Source organism: Lolium rigidum, chromosome 6, assembly GCF_022539505.1.
Source record: "Lolium rigidum isolate FL_2022 chromosome 6, APGP_CSIRO_Lrig_0.1, whole genome shotgun sequence".
NCBI lineage: Eukaryota > Viridiplantae > Streptophyta > Magnoliopsida > Poales > Poaceae > Lolium > Lolium rigidum.
Genome location: NC_061513.1, coordinates 207320768 through 207340140, shown reverse-complemented (window position 1 = coordinate 207340140; position 19373 = coordinate 207320768). Strand labels below are relative to the sequence as shown.

At 43.3% G+C, this 19373-nt stretch overlaps 1 protein-coding gene across 1 annotated transcript; it reads left to right on the top strand.

The window, feature by feature from the left end:
• The first annotated feature begins 11022 nt into the window (after window positions 1-11022).
• Window positions 11023-17178, top strand: LOC124660543. Its single transcript, XM_047198366.1, has 7 exons — window positions 11023-11453; window positions 11740-11937; window positions 12080-12352; window positions 14683-14785; window positions 14851-14969; window positions 15743-15919; window positions 16203-17178. Exons 1-7 carry the CDS (start codon window positions 11160-11162, stop codon window positions 16950-16952), a joined length of 1914 nt encoding a protein of 637 aa, XP_047054322.1. The 5' UTR covers window positions 11023-11159; the 3' UTR covers window positions 16953-17178.
• The last annotated feature ends 2195 nt before the right edge of the window (window positions 17179-19373 follow it).

The following is a 19373-nucleotide window of genomic DNA, read 5'->3' as shown; positions in this document are numbered from 1 at the left end:
TGCTACCTTTAGAATTCCATTCATTCGCCTTTTGCAATGCATAGCTCATGGGACAAATAGCTTGTAAACTATTGTGGTATTGAATGTGTAATGTATACTTTATCTCTTATTAAGGTGGCATTGTGGAATGCGATAGCCATGTTCGCTTTGGGGTATGCCATCAACTTTACTCTTTGTTGAATTTCATGTGAGGTTGCTATGCATGTTCGTCTTGTGCAAGTAAGGGCGATCTACCACGCTCAAATGGTTTAAGCATGCATATTGTTAGAAGAACATTGGGCGCTAACTAAAGCCATGAATCCATGGTGGAAGTTTCAGTTTTGGACACAAATCCTCAATCTCATATGAGAAAATTATTAACTGTTATTAAATGCTTATGCATCAAGAGGAGTCCATTATCATTGTCTATGTTGTCCGGTATGGATGTCTAAGTTGAGAATAATCAATAGGCGAGAAATCCAATGCGAGCTTTCTCCTTAGAACCTTTGTACAGTGGCATAGAGTACCCCTTTGTGACACTTGGTTGAAACATATGCTATGCAATGATGATCCATGTTAATCAAGCTAATTAGGACAAGGTGCTGGGCACTATTAGTATACTATACATGAGGCTTGCAACTTATAGGATGTCTTATACATGACGCATATGATTTATTACTAAGTTGACAAAATTGTTTCTATGTTTTCAAAATAAAGCTCTAGCACAAATAATAGCTAATCCATGCTTCCTCTGTGAAGGGCCTTCTTCTACTTTATGTTTGAGTCGATTTACCTATTCTCTCCTATCTCAAAGCAAACACTTGTGTAAAGCTGTGTGCATTGATTCTTACATGTCTACCTATTGCACTTGTTATATTGCTTTATGTTGACAATTATCCATGAGATAAACATGTTGAAGTTGAGAAGCCAACCGCTGAAACTTATGTCTTCCTTTGTGTTGCTTCAAAGCTTTCTACTAGAATTTATTGCTTCCATGAGTTAACTGTTTATGCAAGTCTTATTGATGCTTGTCTTGAAAGTACTATTCTATGAAAAGTCTTTGCTATATGATTCGGTTGTTTGCTCATTGTCTTCACCGATCGTGAGATAGTTGCACTCATCTCATGTGCTTTACAATAGTGTTGGTCAAGATTCTATGATAGCATGTCACTTCAGAAATTATCCTTGTTATCGTTTACCTACTCGAGGCGAGTAGGAACTAAGCAAGGGATGCTTTCGATACGTCTCAGACGCATCTATAATTTCTCTATGTTCATGCTACTTTTGTGATGATACTCACATGTTTTTATACACACTTATATGTCATTATTATGCATTTAGGCACTAACCTATTGAGAATAGAAAGGCATTCTTGTTTATGTTGTTTTTTGGTTTGAAATCCTACAAAATGCAGGGTAAAGACGAGATCAACGCCCGGGAATCTTATTTTTCCACAAAGCTTCCGGAAGACCGAAAGAAGTTAAGTGGGCGACGACGTAGCCACACCGGGCGGCGCGGCCCAAAGGTGGGGCAGCGCCCCGCCTATCGTGTAGAGATTTCGTGTCGCCTAAACCTACCCTTCCGCCTGCCCGAGCCTTAATCTTGAAACCCCATGTGCGAGAGCCACGATACGGAAAACCTTCCGGAGACAGCGCATGCCGATCCATCTCCGGGGATTCGAGGAGATGTACTCCAGGCACCTAGCAGGAGGGAATCATCTGCGGAGGGCTCTTCATCGCCATGATCGCCTCCGGATCGATGTGTGAGTAGTCCACCCCTGGACTATGGGTCCATATCAGTAGCTAGATGGTTGTCTTCTCCTCATTGTGCTATCATGTTAGATCTTGTGAGCTGCCTATCATGATCAAGATCATCTATCTGTAATTCTACAAGTTGTGTTTGTTGGGATCCGATGAATATTGAATACTATGTCAAGTTGATTATCAATCTATCATATATGTTATTTATGTTCTTGCATGCTCTCCGTTGCTAGTAGAGGCTCTGGCCAAGTTGATACTTGTGACTCCAAGAGGGGGTATTTATGCTCGATAGTGGGTTCATGCCTCCATTAAATCTGGGACGGTGACGAGAAAGTTCTAAGGTTGTGGATGTGCTTGTTGCCACTAGGGATAAAACGTCGATGCTTTGTCTAAGGATATTTGTTTTGATTACATTACGCACCATACTTAATGCAATTGTCCGTTGTTTGCAACTTAATACTTGGAGGGGTTCGGATGATAACTCGAAAGTGGACTTTTTAGGCATAGATGCATGCTTGGATAGCGGTCTATGTACTTTGTCGTAATGCCCTGATTAAATCTCATAGTACTCATCATGATATATGTATGTGCATTGTTATGCCTTCTTTATTTGTCAATTGCCCAACTGTAATTTGTTCACCCAACATCTGCTTATCTTATGGGAGAGACACCACTAGTGAACTGTGGACCCCGGTCCAATTCTTTACATCTGAAATACAATCTACTGCAATTTCTTCGCAAACAATCATCATCATCCACACTATACATCTAATCATTTGTTTACAGCAAGCCGGTGAGATTGACAACCTCACTGTTACGTTGGGGCAAAGTTCCGTGATTGTGTTGTGCAGGTTCCACGTTGGCGCCGGAATCCCTGGTGTTGCGCCGCACTACACTCCGCCACCATCAACCTTCAACGTGCTTCTTGACTCCTACTGGTTCGATAAACCTTGGTTTCTTACTGAGGGAAAACTTGCCGATGTACGCATCACACCTTCCTCTTGGGGTTCCCAACGGACGTGTGTCAACTGCACGCATCAAGTACTTGTCAGGAGACGAGGTTGAACGAGGTATAGAGATACCGATGATCAAACCTCGGACAAGTAAAATATCGCGTGACAAAGGGAATCGGTATCGTATGTAAATGGTTCATTCGATCACTAAATCATCGTTGAATATGTGGGAGCCATTATGGATCTCCAGCTCCCGCTATTGGTTATTGGTCAGAGAGAAGTCTCAACCATGTCTGCATAGTTCGCGAACCGTAGGGTGACACACTTAAGGTTTGATGTCGTTTGAGTAGATATGGAATATGGAATGGAGTTCAAAGTTTAGTTCGGAGTCTCGGATGTGATCCAGGACATCACGAGGAGTTCCGGAATGGTCCGTAGAATAAGATTCATATATAGGAAGTCATTTTACAAGTTTGAAAATGATCTGGTGCATTTATGGAAAGTTCTAGAAGGTTCTAGAAAAGTCCGGAAGAAATCACTATGGAAGGTGGAGTCCCGAAGGGACTCCACTAGCTAGGCCGGCCAACCCTAAGGGGGTGGAGTCCCAGGTGGACTCCACCTAAGGTGGCCGGCCACCCCCCTCCAAGGAAGGGTGGGAGTCCCACCTTGAGTAGGACTCCCACCTTGGGTAGGTTCCGTACCTATGGTAGGTTTTGGTTTCGGGTCTTATTCGAAGACTTGGATACCAACACTTGGGGATTCCACCTATATAATGAGGGGCAAGGGGAGGGGGCCGGCCACCCTTAAGCCATGGCTTGGCCGCACCACCTAGGGCATCCAAGGGCCGGCGCCCAAGTGCCCCTCCCCTCTCCCCAAACCCTAGCCTCTCATCCTCCACATAATACTCCCGTAGCGCATAGGCGAAGCCCCCGCGAGTTCTCCACCACCACCGCCACCACGCCGTCGTGCTGCCGGGATTCCGAGGAGGATCTACTACTTCCACTGCCCGCTGGAACGGGGAGAAGGACGTCGTCTTCATCAACACCAAACGTGTGACCGAGTACGGAGGTGCTGCCCGATTATGGTACCGTCAAGATCTTCTACGCGCTTTTGAAAGCAGCAAGTGATCATCTTCTGCAACAACGAGATCTAATCTCGTAGGATTTGGAAATCTTCAAGGGTTAGTCTCATGATCCCCTCATTGCTACCATCTTCTAGATTGCATCTTGGCTTGGTTTTCGTTCTTGCGGTAGGAATTTTTTTGTTTTCTATGCTACGAATCCCATCAGGACTAACTACTTGGATGATCATCCAAACCTTCTATGCAGGATTGAACTTTTCTTCGCGGAACCTATTGGATTCAGCTGCTGGAGGTACCTTTATGTCCATCACTTTGGGGGCGGCAACAAACCTTCTTGATGATATGATGATAAATTACTCTGAATGGCACACGGAAAGAGCTTCACAAGGTAAGAAGGTAAATTCTGTTGAAGAAACCTCCTCCTTGAGTGATAAGATTGATGCTATTATGTCTATGCTTGTGAATGGTAGATCCAATGTTGATCCTAATAATGTTCCTTTAGCTTCATTGGTTGCTCAAGAAGAACATGTTGATGTGAACTTCATTAAAAATAATAATTTCAACAACAATGCTTATAGGAATAATTCGGTAACAACTATAGGCCATATCCTTCGCTAATGGTAATGGTTATGGTAATTCTTATGGTAATTCTTACAACAATAATAGAAATGTACCCCCTGGTCTTGAAGCCATGCTTAAAGAATTTATTAGTACACAAAGCTGCTTTTAACAAATCATGTTGAGGAAAAGCTTGATAAAATTGATATTCTTGCTTCTAAGGTTGATAGTCTTGCCTCCGATGTTGATCTTTTAAAATTGAAAGTTATGCCTAATGAAGATAAAGATATTAAGTCATTTGCTACAGCAAACGCCATCCAAGTTCGAATTAATGAAAATATTAGATTGATGGCTGAATTGCATGCTAGGTGAGAAAGAGAAGAAAACGAAAAACTAGCTAAAGAGAATAATGTAGCTAAAGTGTGGACTATTACCACCACTAGTAATGTTGATGCTTCACATGTTGCTGAACCTGCTACTATCAATGATAAAATAATTGGTGTTGGCAATGTTTCTACTCCTAGTGCAAAGCGTGCAAAACTGCCTGTGCTGAAATTGCTAAAACTGCTGAAACTGTTTGTGATAAAACTGCTGAAATTTTTCAAAATATTGGGGACAATGATCCCATTGCTGTAGATCATAATGGGTTAGATTTTGATGATTGTCACATCTCTGAAGTTACAAAGTTCTTACGAAAACTTGCTAGAAGTTCTAATGCTAGTGCTATAAATTTGGCCTTTATTAAACATATTACAAATGCTCTCATAAAAGCTAGAGAAGAGAAATTAAAACTTGAAACTTCTATTCCTAGGAAGTTAGAGGATGGTTGGGAGCCCATCATTAAGATGAGGGTCAATGATTTTGATTGTAATGCTTTATGTGATCTTGGTGCAAGTATTTACGTTATGCCTAAGAAAATTTATGATATGCTTGACTTGCCACCATTGAAAAAGCTGTTATTTGGATGTTAATCTTGCTTGATCATGCTATAAAGAAACCTTTGGGGAGGATTGATAATGTTCGCATTATGGTTAACAATAACCTTGTCCCCGTTGATTTTGTTGTCTTGGATATTGAATGCAATGCATCTTGTCCCATTATATTGGGAAGACCTTTTCTTCGAACTGTTGGTGCTACCATTGATATGAAGGAAGGTAATATTAAGTATCAATTTCCTCTCAAGAAAGGTATGGAACACTTCCCTAGAAAGAGAATGAAGTTACCTTATGATTCTATTATTAGAACAAATTATGATGTTGATGCTTCATCTCTTGATGTTACTTGATTCACACTTTACGCGCCTAGCTGAAAGGCGTTAAAGAAAAGCGCTTATGGGAGACAACCCATTATTTTACTTCTGCACTTTTGTTTTATATTTGAGTCTTGGAAGTTGTTACTACTGTAGCAACCTCTTCTTATCTTTATTTTATTGTATTATTGTGCCAAGTAAAGTCTTTGATAGTAAAGATGATACTAGATTTGGATTACTGCGCAGAAACGATTTCTTACTCGTCACGAAATTGAGCAGCCCCTTCAGTAGGAAATTTAGAAAAATCGCCAATTTTTTCGTGCGTGATCCTCGGATATGTACGCAACTTTCATTCAATTTGAGCATTTTCATCTGAGCAAGTTAAGTGCCCCGAAAAATTCGTCTTTACTGGATCGTTCTGTTTTGACAGATTTTGCCTTTTATTTCGCATTGCCTCGTTTTGCTATGTTTGATGGATTTCTTTGTTCCATTAACTTTCGATAGCTTTGTTCAATGTCCGAAGTGTTAAGAATGATTATGTCACCTCTGAATATATGAATTTTCAATTATGCACTAACCCTCTAATGAGTTTGTTTTGAGTTTGGTGTGGAGGAAGTTTTCAAGGGTCAAGAGAGGAGGATGATACAATATGATCAAGAAGAGTGAAAAGTCTAAGCTTGGGGATGCCCCCGTGGTTCATCCACTGCATATTTTAAGAAGACTCGAGCATCTAAGCTTGGGGATGCCCAAGGCATCCCTTCTTCATCGACAACTTATCAGGTCACCTCTAGTGAAACTATATTTTTATTCCGTCACATCTTATGTGCTTTACTTGGAGCGTCTGTTTGTTTTTTATTTTTGTTTTTGTTTGAATAAAATCGGATCCTAGCATTCTTTGTGTGGGAGAGAGACACGCTCCGCTGTTGCATATGAACACATATGTTCTTAGCTATACTTTTAATGTTCATGACGAAGATTGAAACTGCTTCGTTCATTGTTATATGGTTGGAAACAGAAAATGCTTCATGTGGTAATTGGTATAATGTCTTGAATAATTTGATACTTGGCAATTGTTGTGCTCATATAGATCATGTTTAAGCTCTTGCATCATGTACTTTGCACCTATTAATGAAGAACTACATAGAGCTTGTTAAAATTTGGTTTGCATGATTGGTCTCTAGAGTCTAGATATTTTCTGGTTAAGGTGTTTGAACAACAAGGAGACAGCGTAGAGTCTTATAATGCTTGCAATATGTTCTTATGTAAGTTTTGCTGTACCGTTTTATACATGAGTTTGCTTCAAACAACCTTGCTAGCCTAAGCCTTCTATTGAGAGGAATTCTTCTCGTGCATCCAAATCCTTGAGCCAAAAACTATGCCATATGTGTTCACCATACCTACCTACTACATGGTATTTCTCTGCCATTCCAAAGTAAATTACTTGAGTGCTACCTTTAAAAATTCTATTCTTTGTCTTTGCAATTATAGCTCATGGGAAAATAGCCTTAAAAACTATTGTGGTGAAGAATATGTAGCTATGTATCTTATTTCTTAATAAGTTGCTTGTTGAGCGGTAACCATGCTTCTGGGGACGCCACCAACTATTACACCTTTGTTGAATATCATGTGAGTTGCTATGCATGTTCGTCTTGTACTGAAGTAAGGGCGATTTATCATGATCAAATGGTTTGAGTATGCATATTGTTAGAGAAGAACATTGGGCCGCTAACTAAAGCCATGATCCATGGTGGAAGTTTCGGCTTGGAAAATTAATCCTCAATCTCTTATGAGAATATTATCTCGTTGTTGAATGCTTATGCATTAAAGAGGAGTCCATTATCTCGTTGTCTATGTTGTCCCGGTATGGATGTCTAAGTTGAGAATAATCAAAAACGAGAAATCAAATGCGATCTTTCTCCTTAGACCTTTGTACAAGTGGCATAGAGGTACCCCTTTGTGACACTTGGTTGAAACATATGCTATGCAATGATAATCCATGTAAATCCAAGCTAATTAGGACAAGGTGCGAGCACTATTGGTAATCTATGCATGGGGCTTACAACTTATAAGATATCTTATACATAACACATATGATTTATTACTACCGTTGACAAAATTGTTTTTATGTTTTCAAAATGAAAAGCTCTAGCACAAAAATAGTAATCCATGCTTCCCTCTGTGAAGGGCCATTCTTTTACTTTATTGTTGAGTCAGTTTACCTATTCTTTCTATCTTAGAAGCAAACACTTGTGTGAACTGTGTGCATTGATTCTTGCATGTTTACCTATTGCACTTGTTATATTACTTTGTGTTGACAATTATCCATGAGATAAACATGTTGAAGTTGAAAGCAACTCGTTGAAACTTATATCTTCCTTTGTGTTGCTTCAAAGCTTTCTACTAAGAATTTATTGCTTTATGAGTTAACTCTTATGCAAGTCTTATTGGTGCTTGTCTTGAAAGTACTATTCATGAAAAGTCTTTGCTATATGATTCAGTTGTTTATTCATTGTCTTTACCATTGCTTCGAATCGCTGCATTCATCTCATATGCTTTACAATAGTATTGATCAAGATTATGATAGCATGTCACTTCGAAATTATCCTTGTTATCGTTTACCTACTCGAGGGCGAGTAGGAACTAAGCTTGGGGATGCTTGATACGTCCCAAACGTATCTATAATTTCTTATGTTCCATGCTACTTTTATGATGATACCCACATGTTTTATACACACTTTATGTCATTATTATGCATTTTCCGGCACTAACCTATTGACGAGATGCCGAAGAGCCGATTCTGTCGTTTTCTGCTGTTTTTGGTTTCAGAAATCCTACAAAGGAAATATTCTCGGAATTGGACGAAATCAACGCCCAAGGTCTTATTTTTCCACGAAGCTTCCAGAAGACCAGAGGGGATACGAAGTGGGGCCACGAGGGCCCGTACCCATAGGCCGGGGCGGCCAGGGAGGGGCCCGCGCCGCCCTATGGTGTGGGGCCCCCGCGCCACCTCCAACTCTGCCCTTCCGCCTACTTAAAGCCTTCGTCACGAAAACCCCAGGACCGAGAGCCACGATACGGAAAACCTTCCAGAGACGCCGCCGCCAATCCCCTCTCGGGGGATTCAGGAGATCGCCTCCGGCACCCTGCCGGAGAGGGGAATCATCTCCCGGAGGACTCTTCATCACCATGATCGCCTCCGGATTGATGTGTGAGTAGTTCACCCTTGGACTATGGGTCCATAGCAGTAGCTAGATGGTTGTCTTCTCCTCATTGTGCTATCATGTTAGATCTTGTGAGCTGCCTATCATGATCAAGATCATCTATTTGTAATGCTACATGTTGTGTTTGTTGGGATCCGATGAATATGGAATACTATGTCAAGTTGATTATCAATCTATCATATATGTGTTGTTTATGTTCTTGCATGCTCTCTATTGCTAGTAGAGGCTCTGGCCAAGTTGATACTTGTGACTCCAAGAGGGAGTATTTATGCTCGATAGTGGGTTCATGCCTCCATTGAATCTGGGACGGGTGACGAAAGTTCTAAGGTTGTGGATGTGCTTGTTGCCACTAGGGATAAAACATCAATGCTTTGTCTAAGGATATTTGTGTTGATTACATTACGCACCATACTTAATGCAATTGTCTGTTGTTTGCAACTTAATACTGGAAGAGGTTCGGATGATAACCTCAAGGTGGACTTTTTAGGCATAGATGCATGCTAGATAGCGGTCTATGTACTTTGTCGTAATGCCCTGATTAAATCTCATAGTAGTCATCGTGATATATGTATGTGCATTGTTATGCCTTCTTTATTTGTTAATTGCCCAACTGTAATTTGTTCACCCAACATGCCATTTATCTTATGTGTCGGAGAGACACCACTAGTGAACTGTGGACCCCGGTCCATTCTTTACATCTGAAATACAATCTACTGCAAACTCTGTTCTTTACTGTTCTTCGCAAACAAACATCATCTTCCACACTATATATCTAATTCTTTGTTTACGAGCAAGCTAGGTGAGATTGACAACCTCACTCGTTAAGTTGGGACAAAGTATTGTGATTGTGTTGTGCAGGTTCCACGTTGGCGCCGGAATCCCCGGTGTTGCGCCGCACTACACTCGTCACCAACGACCTTCACGTGATCCTTGACTCCTACTGGTTCGATAAACCTTGGTTTCTTACTGAGGGAAACTTGCTGCTGTACGCATCACACCTTCCACTTGGGGTTCCCAACGGGCGTGTGCTTTACGCGTCATCAAGACCCTGCAGCTGAGGAGAACGCGGCGTGGGAGGAGGAGGCGTTGCCGGACACCATTGCGGCGTTCGACGCTGCCACTGCAGAAGAGGCGCGGCGGCGTCGAACGGAGGAGATGGCCCAGCGGTGGTGTGACGAGCGCGGGTGCCAGCGCGAGGAGCAGGAGGCGCAGTACCGTGAACGGTGGGAGGCGATCGAGCGCCGGCATCAGGAGGCGATGGAGCGTCAGCATCAGCTGGCGGCGGAGGAGCGTCAGCAGCAGGAGGTGGCGCTGGTGGTAACGGAGGCGGCCTGGGGGCGCGGGCGGATGCGTTGGCGGCGGAGGTCGACGTGTTGGCGGCGCGAATGGAGGACGAGGAGGAGGACGACGACGATGACTTCGAGTGGTCCGACGATGATAGGCCGCACCCGGACGAGGCGGCCGATCAGCAACGCGCATTCGTCGAGTCCTTCGAGTCGGAGACGAAGCTCCAGGACGACGGCCGTGCCCTCGAAGACACGCAGATTCGCCGCGCCGTCGAGCTCTCCCTCCAGGCGGCGCAACAATGGAGGGCAGGCGACGACGCGCTGCTGGAGCAGCGGCGTTTGGTCCCCGCCCTACGCATGGAGAGGCGGCGCGCGCAGCAGGAGCTGCGGCGGAGGGGAGGCGACGACGGGGCAGGGCCGCCGAACGCACCGCCGGGCGGTCAGTAGGCTAGGGTTTTCGAATCCTGGAATTCATTTTGGAATTTCATAGGTGGGCTGTTTGGTTGTCACAGAATTAGACCGTCATTTTATTTAGGAAATCCAGCAAAATAATGCCATGGGTAAACACGATTCTGAACCGAGACTTGTCATTCGCCTTTCTCCATGAAAGCCATTTATAAATTCAATATTAAATTGTACTCATTTGCAATTCTTGTGGCAACCAAACAAGTGTCCATTTCTAGAATTACAATGTAAATGAAATGAATATTAATGCTACAAATGAAATGAAAGGAAAGCATGACTTTCAAACGACTTCTTATTTATCTGCAAAGCATAATATCCAATCCACAAATATTATGGCGGCTATTAATGCGACGATCCGCTGCGCTAATTTGGTCGGGTAGAGCAGACCCACCAAGCAAGCAAGCAGAAGACGCGGCGAGCAAACCCAACCCAACCACACCAAACCAAACCCGTCAACCGTCATCATCATCATCAGTTCATCACATCTGCAACGCGGGGAAGAAACCGAAGGCAAATATTTGCACTTTAGCCCCTAAAAGTACCTTGGGTGTGGCGGAAAGGCCCCCCTCGCCTCGCAGCGTTGAGATCCATCCAGGGGTTCGCCGCCATGGGGACGGCGACGATGGCCACGGCGTTGGGCGCGGCCATGTTGCTCTACTTCGTACTGAGCCGCCGGCTGGCGCAGCATGAGGACTCCGCCGGCAGCCCGGGCGGGGGCGCGGGCGGAGGGGGGAAACGCCGGAGGGGGCGTGCGGTCCGGCGGCCAGCGCAGCCGCCTGCCACGTGGATCGAGGCGGTGGGAACGCTCGCCGAGACGCTGCGATTCACCTACGCGGAGACGCTCGGGAAGTGGCCAATCGGGGACCTCGCCTTCGGGATCAAGTACCTCATGCGACGCCAGGTGAGACCGCCCTAGCCACCGGCACCTTGCTGCTCGGATCCGATACGATTGCCGTGGATCAAGTTTTTTTAAAATGTCGTCACAACCTTGTGTTCTGGATCCGAAATGGGGGATTTCTTTCGCTGTAATTGCGTCTCCGATGTTGCGTGCTGCTTTGCTGGTATGAGGAGATTCGAATAGCGGCTTCTAGTGATTGATCAGCACTAGGTTTTCCCCTTTGACCCCAGAAAAAATATCGATGCCTTTCGCGTGTAATCCAACAAATGGTTCATTGTTTCTTTTTCAGGGCAATTTACATGTGGCCAGTGTATATGCTGGAAGCGATTGCATTGAACTTAAAGGACCTCAAGTCATGGAAGAGTTGATTATTCTGCGACGTTTAATTGACTTGTGCTTTCTTTTCTCTAAGAAGTCATTCCCACTCTTCTTGGAATTAGCTGGATTTTCCCAAGAGGATGTTTTCATCGAGGAACCTAAGGCGGGGGTAAGTAAGTATTGGTAGTATTTTGTTCTTCTCTCCACTTATTAAGATGTGATTAGTTTCCACTGGTTATAGGAAGAGTCTTGTTACAGGAACATAATTGCTTGGTATATTTCTCAATTCCTAACTTGCTCCAGTCTTACAGATTTTAAAGCCTGCCCATACAATTCTACGTGATGAGTGCACCAAATCCTTTCTTGTTTTGATTCGAGGCACCCATAGCATGAAAGACACATTGACTGCTGCTAGTGGTGCTGTAGTACCATTTCACCACTCATTATTAGACGAAGGGGGTGTCAGCAAGTTAGTCTTAGGGTATGCACACTGTGGAATGGTTGCTGCAGCGCGCTGGATTGCAAGAGGTATAACACCATGCCTCCTTCAAGCACTCAGTCAATGCCCAGAGTACCAAATAAAGGTGCAAATTTCTTACTTATTTCTAGTTATACTTTCAGAACTTTAAGTCATACTTAGTTTGATCCTATCTCAGAATGTTATCTTACTCTTAAAAACATTGGCCTCCTAATAATTTTTTGTTGGTTCTGTAACAACATTAGTCAGTGGTTTCTATGCTGGCATCGGAAGACTTCAGAAGCAAAATATTCATCATAGATATTTATTTATCATGCAAATTAAATTGAATCTGCCGTGCCAAATACTCTATTTGCATGTATAAGATGCCTACCCATTTGATCTGTAGAAGAAAACTCAAATCCTTAATACCTGGCTGATAAGGGGTGGCCCGATCTTCTCAGTAAGCGACGGGTGGTGATGAACACACGATGGTAGCAGCGGATGAAATCGATGATGATGAGGAGGATAACTTGTATGACGCCGACGAAGTCTCTCGATTGATTCCTGATGCCAACGCAACAGCTCTCAACCCTGCAAGATATTCGCAACTCCACACACTTGCGCACGTAGCCGCCGACCACGAAGCGGTAGATTGCAATCTTCTAATCCCCAATGGAACAACAGATCACACAAACTTTCAGTAGCATAAAACTCCAGATCGCAACGAATTGGAGAGTTGGGGAACAATAGTTTTGCTTAGCAAACAACTATGAACTAGGGTTCATCTTAAACGTGGTCTAAAGCAGCTAGGGGGGCGTCCTGGGCACTTATATAGGCGTCCGGGATGACTCCTGGTCGAAAAGATACAAAAATAACCGACCCAGAATAGATCTGGTCGAGACAGACTCGGACATGGCCGGTCTGGAATCCGGTTGACCGGGCCAGGGACCGGGCTGGCCGGTCTAAACCGGGCCAGGGATCGGGCGGCAACCGGAAGTGTCGCAGAACTCCGTCCAGTTGGCGCCAGTACGACGCCCGGTTGGCGCCGGCGTGGTGGCCCGTCTGACCGGGTGCTGGGCCGGCCTGGACTTCTTCTCCTCTCGCGCATGCCTCCCGCTCCTCCCTCGCACGTCCATGAGATATCTCCATGTCCAGCTCCATGTCCAGCTTCACGTCCTTCTTCACGTCCAGCTGCTCCTCTCCTCGTGCGATGCTTGTCTCCTCTTCATACCTGATGATACATAAATAACAAGACTTAGGCAGTATAAAGTTCTCATTAATCAAAGTATCGTTTAGGAACAAGTTCACCTGTTGTTTAAGTAGCTTCGCACGAGCCCTTGTAATAGGTCCAGTCCGAACTTCATTGGACTTGAGCTTCACAGCAGGTTCATCAGCTTCTTGCAATGACGGAGGTAGTGGTGTAGTAGGGATGTCCTCATCACTGGCTCTGTCATTACTGTGTTCAGGACAGTAGGAAAATGTGTACTGAAATATAATAATAAAGAAAGTAGTTTACAGAAAAAATTCTAGGTTCCATTGGAACCAAAGGCAGTAGGAAAAACCTAAAATTCACATTTGAGGATATAACTATTTATCAAGGCCCAGTCATACATATGCGGAAACTGCATAAGCCTGTTGTGCTTAGACATGCCTTCTTTATTCTGAACATATTGCCTCCCAAATGACAACAAGCTTATAAATCTGGACAAATTGGTGCCAGAAAATTCCTCGTTTATTTATTTTCTTAATAGAGAAACAATTTTCAACCGGGGCACCACCATGCAAAACCCAGCATTGGCTGGCTTGTTGCAGGTTATTTTTACGTAGTTGGGCTGTCTGTCACCTCCACGAACTAACCAACTGAGCAGCAGCTTGGTCCTGCAATTTCAGAAAATGAGAAGTAGAAAACTTGGGACGAGTGTTTTCATGAATGACGTAAGAATGCAACTGTGGACAGTTTTTTTTTCTATTTGAATTTAACCAGAATCCCTGCCCCTCCCCTAAGTATTTCATAATGATGACCTTACAATAGTTTTGAACCCATTTCTTAGTGCTGATCTTGCACTAGATTGAGAGTTGGGAGCATATCCCCAGTTATCCGCGAAAGATATACATTTGGAACAAATTAGTTGCCCTTCAACAAGAAAGCCCTTGTAAGATCTAGCAATATCACGATGGAACTTTCTTCATTTGAGAGTAATAATTTAGTGGTGTAAAGCATAGATAATGCAAACAGGACTGAGTTAATGAATGTCAGTCTCCCTCCTTTTGATGAGTATGTTGTTCCCAGCCTGTGAGCATAGCAATGCACCTGTCAATTAGCTGATTAAGTCTTGTATCCTTGGCTTCGAAACACACATAGATATGGGGTGGATGGTGTAAATTTTCATGTCATTTTGTTTAAATAAAACATCCTCAACTATATAATTGTTTTATTTTCTATTTTTTTGTTAGATTGTTGGCCATTCATTGGGTGGTGGCACTGCTGCATTACTGACCTACATCCTGAGAGAACACACTGAGTTCTCCACAACAACTTGTGTTGCATTTGCCCCTGGTATGTCTACTGTATGCATTTAAATTTAGTACACAATTTGGTAACAGTTGATTTTCTGTTGTCAGCTTCATGCATGACGTGGGAGTTAGCGGAATCAGGCAAGCACTTTGTAACGACTATTGTCAATGGTGCTGATCTGGTTCCTACAGTATCTACTACATCTATTGATGATCTTCGTTCTGAGGTAGCTCCATTATTTGTATGATTTACTATTCCTCTCCATGTTAATTCTCATTCTAGGTGGAATTCTAACCTTCTAAAAGTAGCCATCAACTCGAGCTGTTGTTATACTACCTTCAGTTTGTACTGTTTGTGGACAATCTTCGTTGGACTTCAGAAAGAGATCACAACCTCTTCATTTTATTTCATATGTTGTACTTCTGCTGCATCTCTAAATCCCTAGTCAACATAAAATTAAAAACAAGACAAAACTTTGATTAGACTTTTAATTTTTAAAGGTTAATATCTTACATGTCAAACCCACACTAAATTAAATGCTTAAAAATCCCTAGCTTGAAACTGTGAGGTGGTGTTGGCACAGCCCAGCAGTTGTGGGCGTGTTGCTAAGACTTCGAAGCTCCTGGGCAGGATGGCAATGCCTCATAAGGCTCTGAAGATGTGGCCTTCCTTGGGCAAAGGCGAGATCCTCTTCATCACCCTGTGACCGAGATGCTGAGAGATTCGGGAGTGTCAGTGGGCTGTGTGAATCGGGAGATGCCATGTAGGGCTACTGTAGGTTTGTCAAGTGCAGCCCAGGGCCTGGTAGCCCCTGTGCTGATGGTGTTTTCATGCATGCAATAGTATTATTATTCGCGGTCTGCTTGTTATATTATGGTTCGTTTGACATACACCGCAGAAATGGGGAAAATACACTGATGATCTCATTTTGCAAAATTTAGCAGCTATGGATTTCACTGCCTCTAATCCTTCTCTTCACACATCTTATCCCTTATACAGGTAACAGCATCTTCGTGGTTGAATGATCTGAGGGATCAAATACAGCAGACACGCTTCCTAAATGTCGTTTACCGGTCTGCTACTGCTTTAGGAACTCGTCTGCAATCTTTCTCTGGTGCTAGAGCCAGGGTCGCTGGTGCTGGGGCACTGCTTCGACCTGTTTCAAGCAAAACCCTGGTAAAATATCTAAACTCTAAGCTGTTAAGCTGTAATTTGTAGATGAATTAATACCGTGTACCACATTCCCTATTAGATTTCTACTACCATGTTAAGCATTCTCTTATTACACAATTTGAATTCTGATTGACTGCTTCAACTAAATAGCTAGAAGTGCTTAAGGATACCATTTAAGTATTTAGTGTATTCCGTGATAGCCTTCTGCCTAATAATATCTAGAAATATTTTATGCACCAAATGACAAAGAGTCACTGCAACCTTGTTGATGTATAATTCGATGCAGGTTGTGATGAAACAAGCACAGACTGTTGCACAGGCTGTTGCTAGAAGTCGGTCAGCACTGTCTTCATGGTCATGCATGGGTGCACGCCGACGAGCTGTTAGTGTAGTAGCTGCAAGTCCTAAGGATGAAATGACTGCAGAAACTCATGTTACAACTACAGTGGATTCAGAGTCTTTTGTTGTAGAACAACATGGCACCGAGGTCGTGGAGGAGCTGCAGTATAGTGCAACTAGCATTTCAGTTCATGAGGAAACAGAAGAAGAGGCTCTTCTGAGTGACCATGAAACCTCTAGGGAGCATACGGAAGAAGAAATAACTGAAGGCGAGTTGTGGTTTGAGTTTGAGAAGGACCGGGATCGGCTGGCTGAAGTGGAAGCACAGACCCGGGAGGAAGAGGCAGCTGCTGCCAAGGAAATAATGGAGGAGGAATGTGCTGTCCTAATGAATGTAGAGGATAGGCAGTCGTTCTCATCAGATAGCTTGGAGAGGCAGCAATTCTACCCCCCTGGTAGAATCATGCACATGGTTGCGATGCCTCCTCCCGGTGCTGGTCCGGATGATCCTGTTGTCGCTGACGAGTGCACTGTTGGAATATACGAGACACCGAGACATCTCTACAGCAAGATCCGACTGTCTAATACCATGATCAATGACCATTATATGCCAATGTACAAGAAAATTATGGAAATATTGATTGAGAAGTTTGCAAACAATGATGACAACTTGTGTGCAGATTCTACAGTAGAATAGCTGGGTTGACTTATATACATCAAGTGTAAAATAGTTTCCTTTTTGTGTTTAGCTGCCGTTAGCCATTATTTGGCAGTGCAAATATACAACAGATAAGATGTCCTGATCCGTCCAAATAGATCTTAGTTAGAGTTGTGTGAGTGGATATGCAAATTGTAAAGGAATATGATATCAGTCATTTGACATCCTACTCCCCCCGTCCAGGAATAAGCGTACGTTTTCCTTATTTAAAAGTCAAACATTTTTATATTTGACTAAATTCGTACTGTACATAAATAACAACATCCGTGACATCAAATTACTACAGTATATTATTAAACTACATGTTGGGGATAAATCTATTAATATTAATTTAGTATCATAAATTATTATTAATTTAGTATTTTAGAGAGTCGGTTAAATTAATAAATTCTGACTTAAAGCATGTGAGTAGCTGTTATGTCATCATGTTGGTTTTATAACTGTGGTTATGTTATGTCATGTTGGTTTTATAACTGTGTTATCTGTGGTATATGAATGCTGAAAATTCGAATCAGAACTTTAAGTCGGTTTTAGAATTTTGTAACTCAAAATGTGCAAAAAGAATAGGTAGATCTGGAAAAACGTTGACGCTGTTACATAAAATTTCCCATGATTTATTAAATGTTGTCGATATGTATTGGTGTCATGTAGGCCCCGTTGGACAGGGCCTTGCAAAAATTGGCGCGCGAGCCCGCCCGAAGTAGGGGCGGGACATCGCTCGCACCTTGGCAAACGTGTTCGGTATACGGGTGTCGGCGCGACACGTCAGTCACTATACGATCATCAACGAGTCGCCTCTCACCCCCCGCAGGGACGGGTTAACTTTTCCAATGCCGCACCCCGGCCTCTTCTTATAGCGCACTGACTACGTCGCTCCTCCATCGCTTGCCGAGGTGGGACTAAACGTTTTGCTACCGAATGCACTAACATCTGGGCTGTGTGAGTCGGCGTGTGCAGCTTGTAGCAAAATGGGCCAGATGAACCAGGACTTGGCCCACTATCCAAGAGTTTGCTCACTTGGAGCAACAAAAGCCCAAGCCCCAGTTCCTGACTCATTTCTGAAAGCAGCATCAATATTCACTTCAACATGATCAAGCTCTGGTTTTGTCCAACCAACTCTCCTACCAAACCTTGCTCCCAAATCAGGTGTAGAGTCCACCACATATTCTTCAGTACCCGAGTACTCTAACACATGTCTCTGAATAATATTAGTACAATTTTCCTCACTAGTCCTACTCTTGCCCTCCGCATTCAACTTGTTCCTAGTGGTCCACCAATCCCACAAGAGGATCATCACAGTTGATTGTCAAAGTGCCAGGCAATCCAGTCTTCCATATCATTTGACAATCAAAAATGAAGTGAACTAAATCCTCATCCCAGGCTGCATTATCTTGATCTATTAAATCCGAAACTCTCATAGGCTCATCCAAACCATTTGGTGTGCGAGGGCGACGGATCGTACCACCTGGAATCCATGGGTCATAAAAAACATCAACCGATTCTCCTGAGCCAATCCTCCAAATTACACCATGTTTTAGAAGTTCCAGACCTCGCAAAATACTCCGCCACGTATAAGACATAGCAGGCTTGGGTTGGGTGTAGCCTCTAGAATTGACGTGTCAGGGAAGTACAGTGCCTTAAGAACCGTACAGCATAGGGAGCCTGGGTTCTGCAACATACGCCAACTCTGCCTTGCCAACATAGCCATATTGAAAATATGTAAATCTCTAAAACCCAACCCCCCATCATCTTTTGAGCGTGTCATATTCTCCCAGCTGATCCAATGACACTTGTTCTTCTCATCTTGGCTATTCCACCAATATCGACAAATCATTGCACTAATTTCATCACAAAGGGTTTTTGTATGATCAAAACAAGACATAGCATACGTTGGGATAGCCTGAGCCACAGCTTTTATCATAATTTATTTGCCCACTTTTGAGAGTAGCCTTTCCTTGCACCCTTGTATCCTTTGCCAGATCTTCTCCATAAGATGAGCAAACTCCTTTGTCTTTGATGCTCCAAGATGAACGGGTAGACCCAAGTACCGATCATTGTAGGGTTCCCTCGGTATACCCAGGACAGCAAGAACAGCCTGCTTTGCCTCATGATGAGTACCTTTGCTAAACATTGCTGCCGACTTTTCCGTATTAATCATCTGCCCCGATTGCCCCTCATAAACTGCCAAGATGTGCTGTAACATTTGTGCATTAGCTACATTTGCCTTCATAACTATGAAGGAGTCATCGACAAAAAATAAATGGTTAATTTTTGGTGCTAGAGGGCATAGTTGAATCCCCTCAATAGTACATTCTTCCTCTGCATTTCTCAACAACGCTGATAGGCCTTCGGCACACAGAATGAACAGATAAGGTGACAAAGGATCCCCTTGTCGCAATC

What these genes read in the sequence shown, in the direction of transcription:
- LOC124660543 (XM_047198366.1), top strand. Translation starts at nt 11,160, where the DNA reads ATGGGGACGGCGACGATGGCCACGGCGTTGGGCGCGGCCATGTTGCTC. An exon ending in AGTACCTCATGCGACGCCAG is followed by an intron (nt 11,454 to 11,739) that starts GTGAGACCGCCC and finishes TTTCTTTTTCAG; the next exon opens with GGCAATTTACATGTGGCCAG. An exon ending in GCCCAGAGTACCAAATAAAG is followed by an intron (nt 12,353 to 14,682) that starts GTGCAAATTTCT and finishes TTTTTTTGTTAG; the next exon opens with ATTGTTGGCCATTCATTGGG.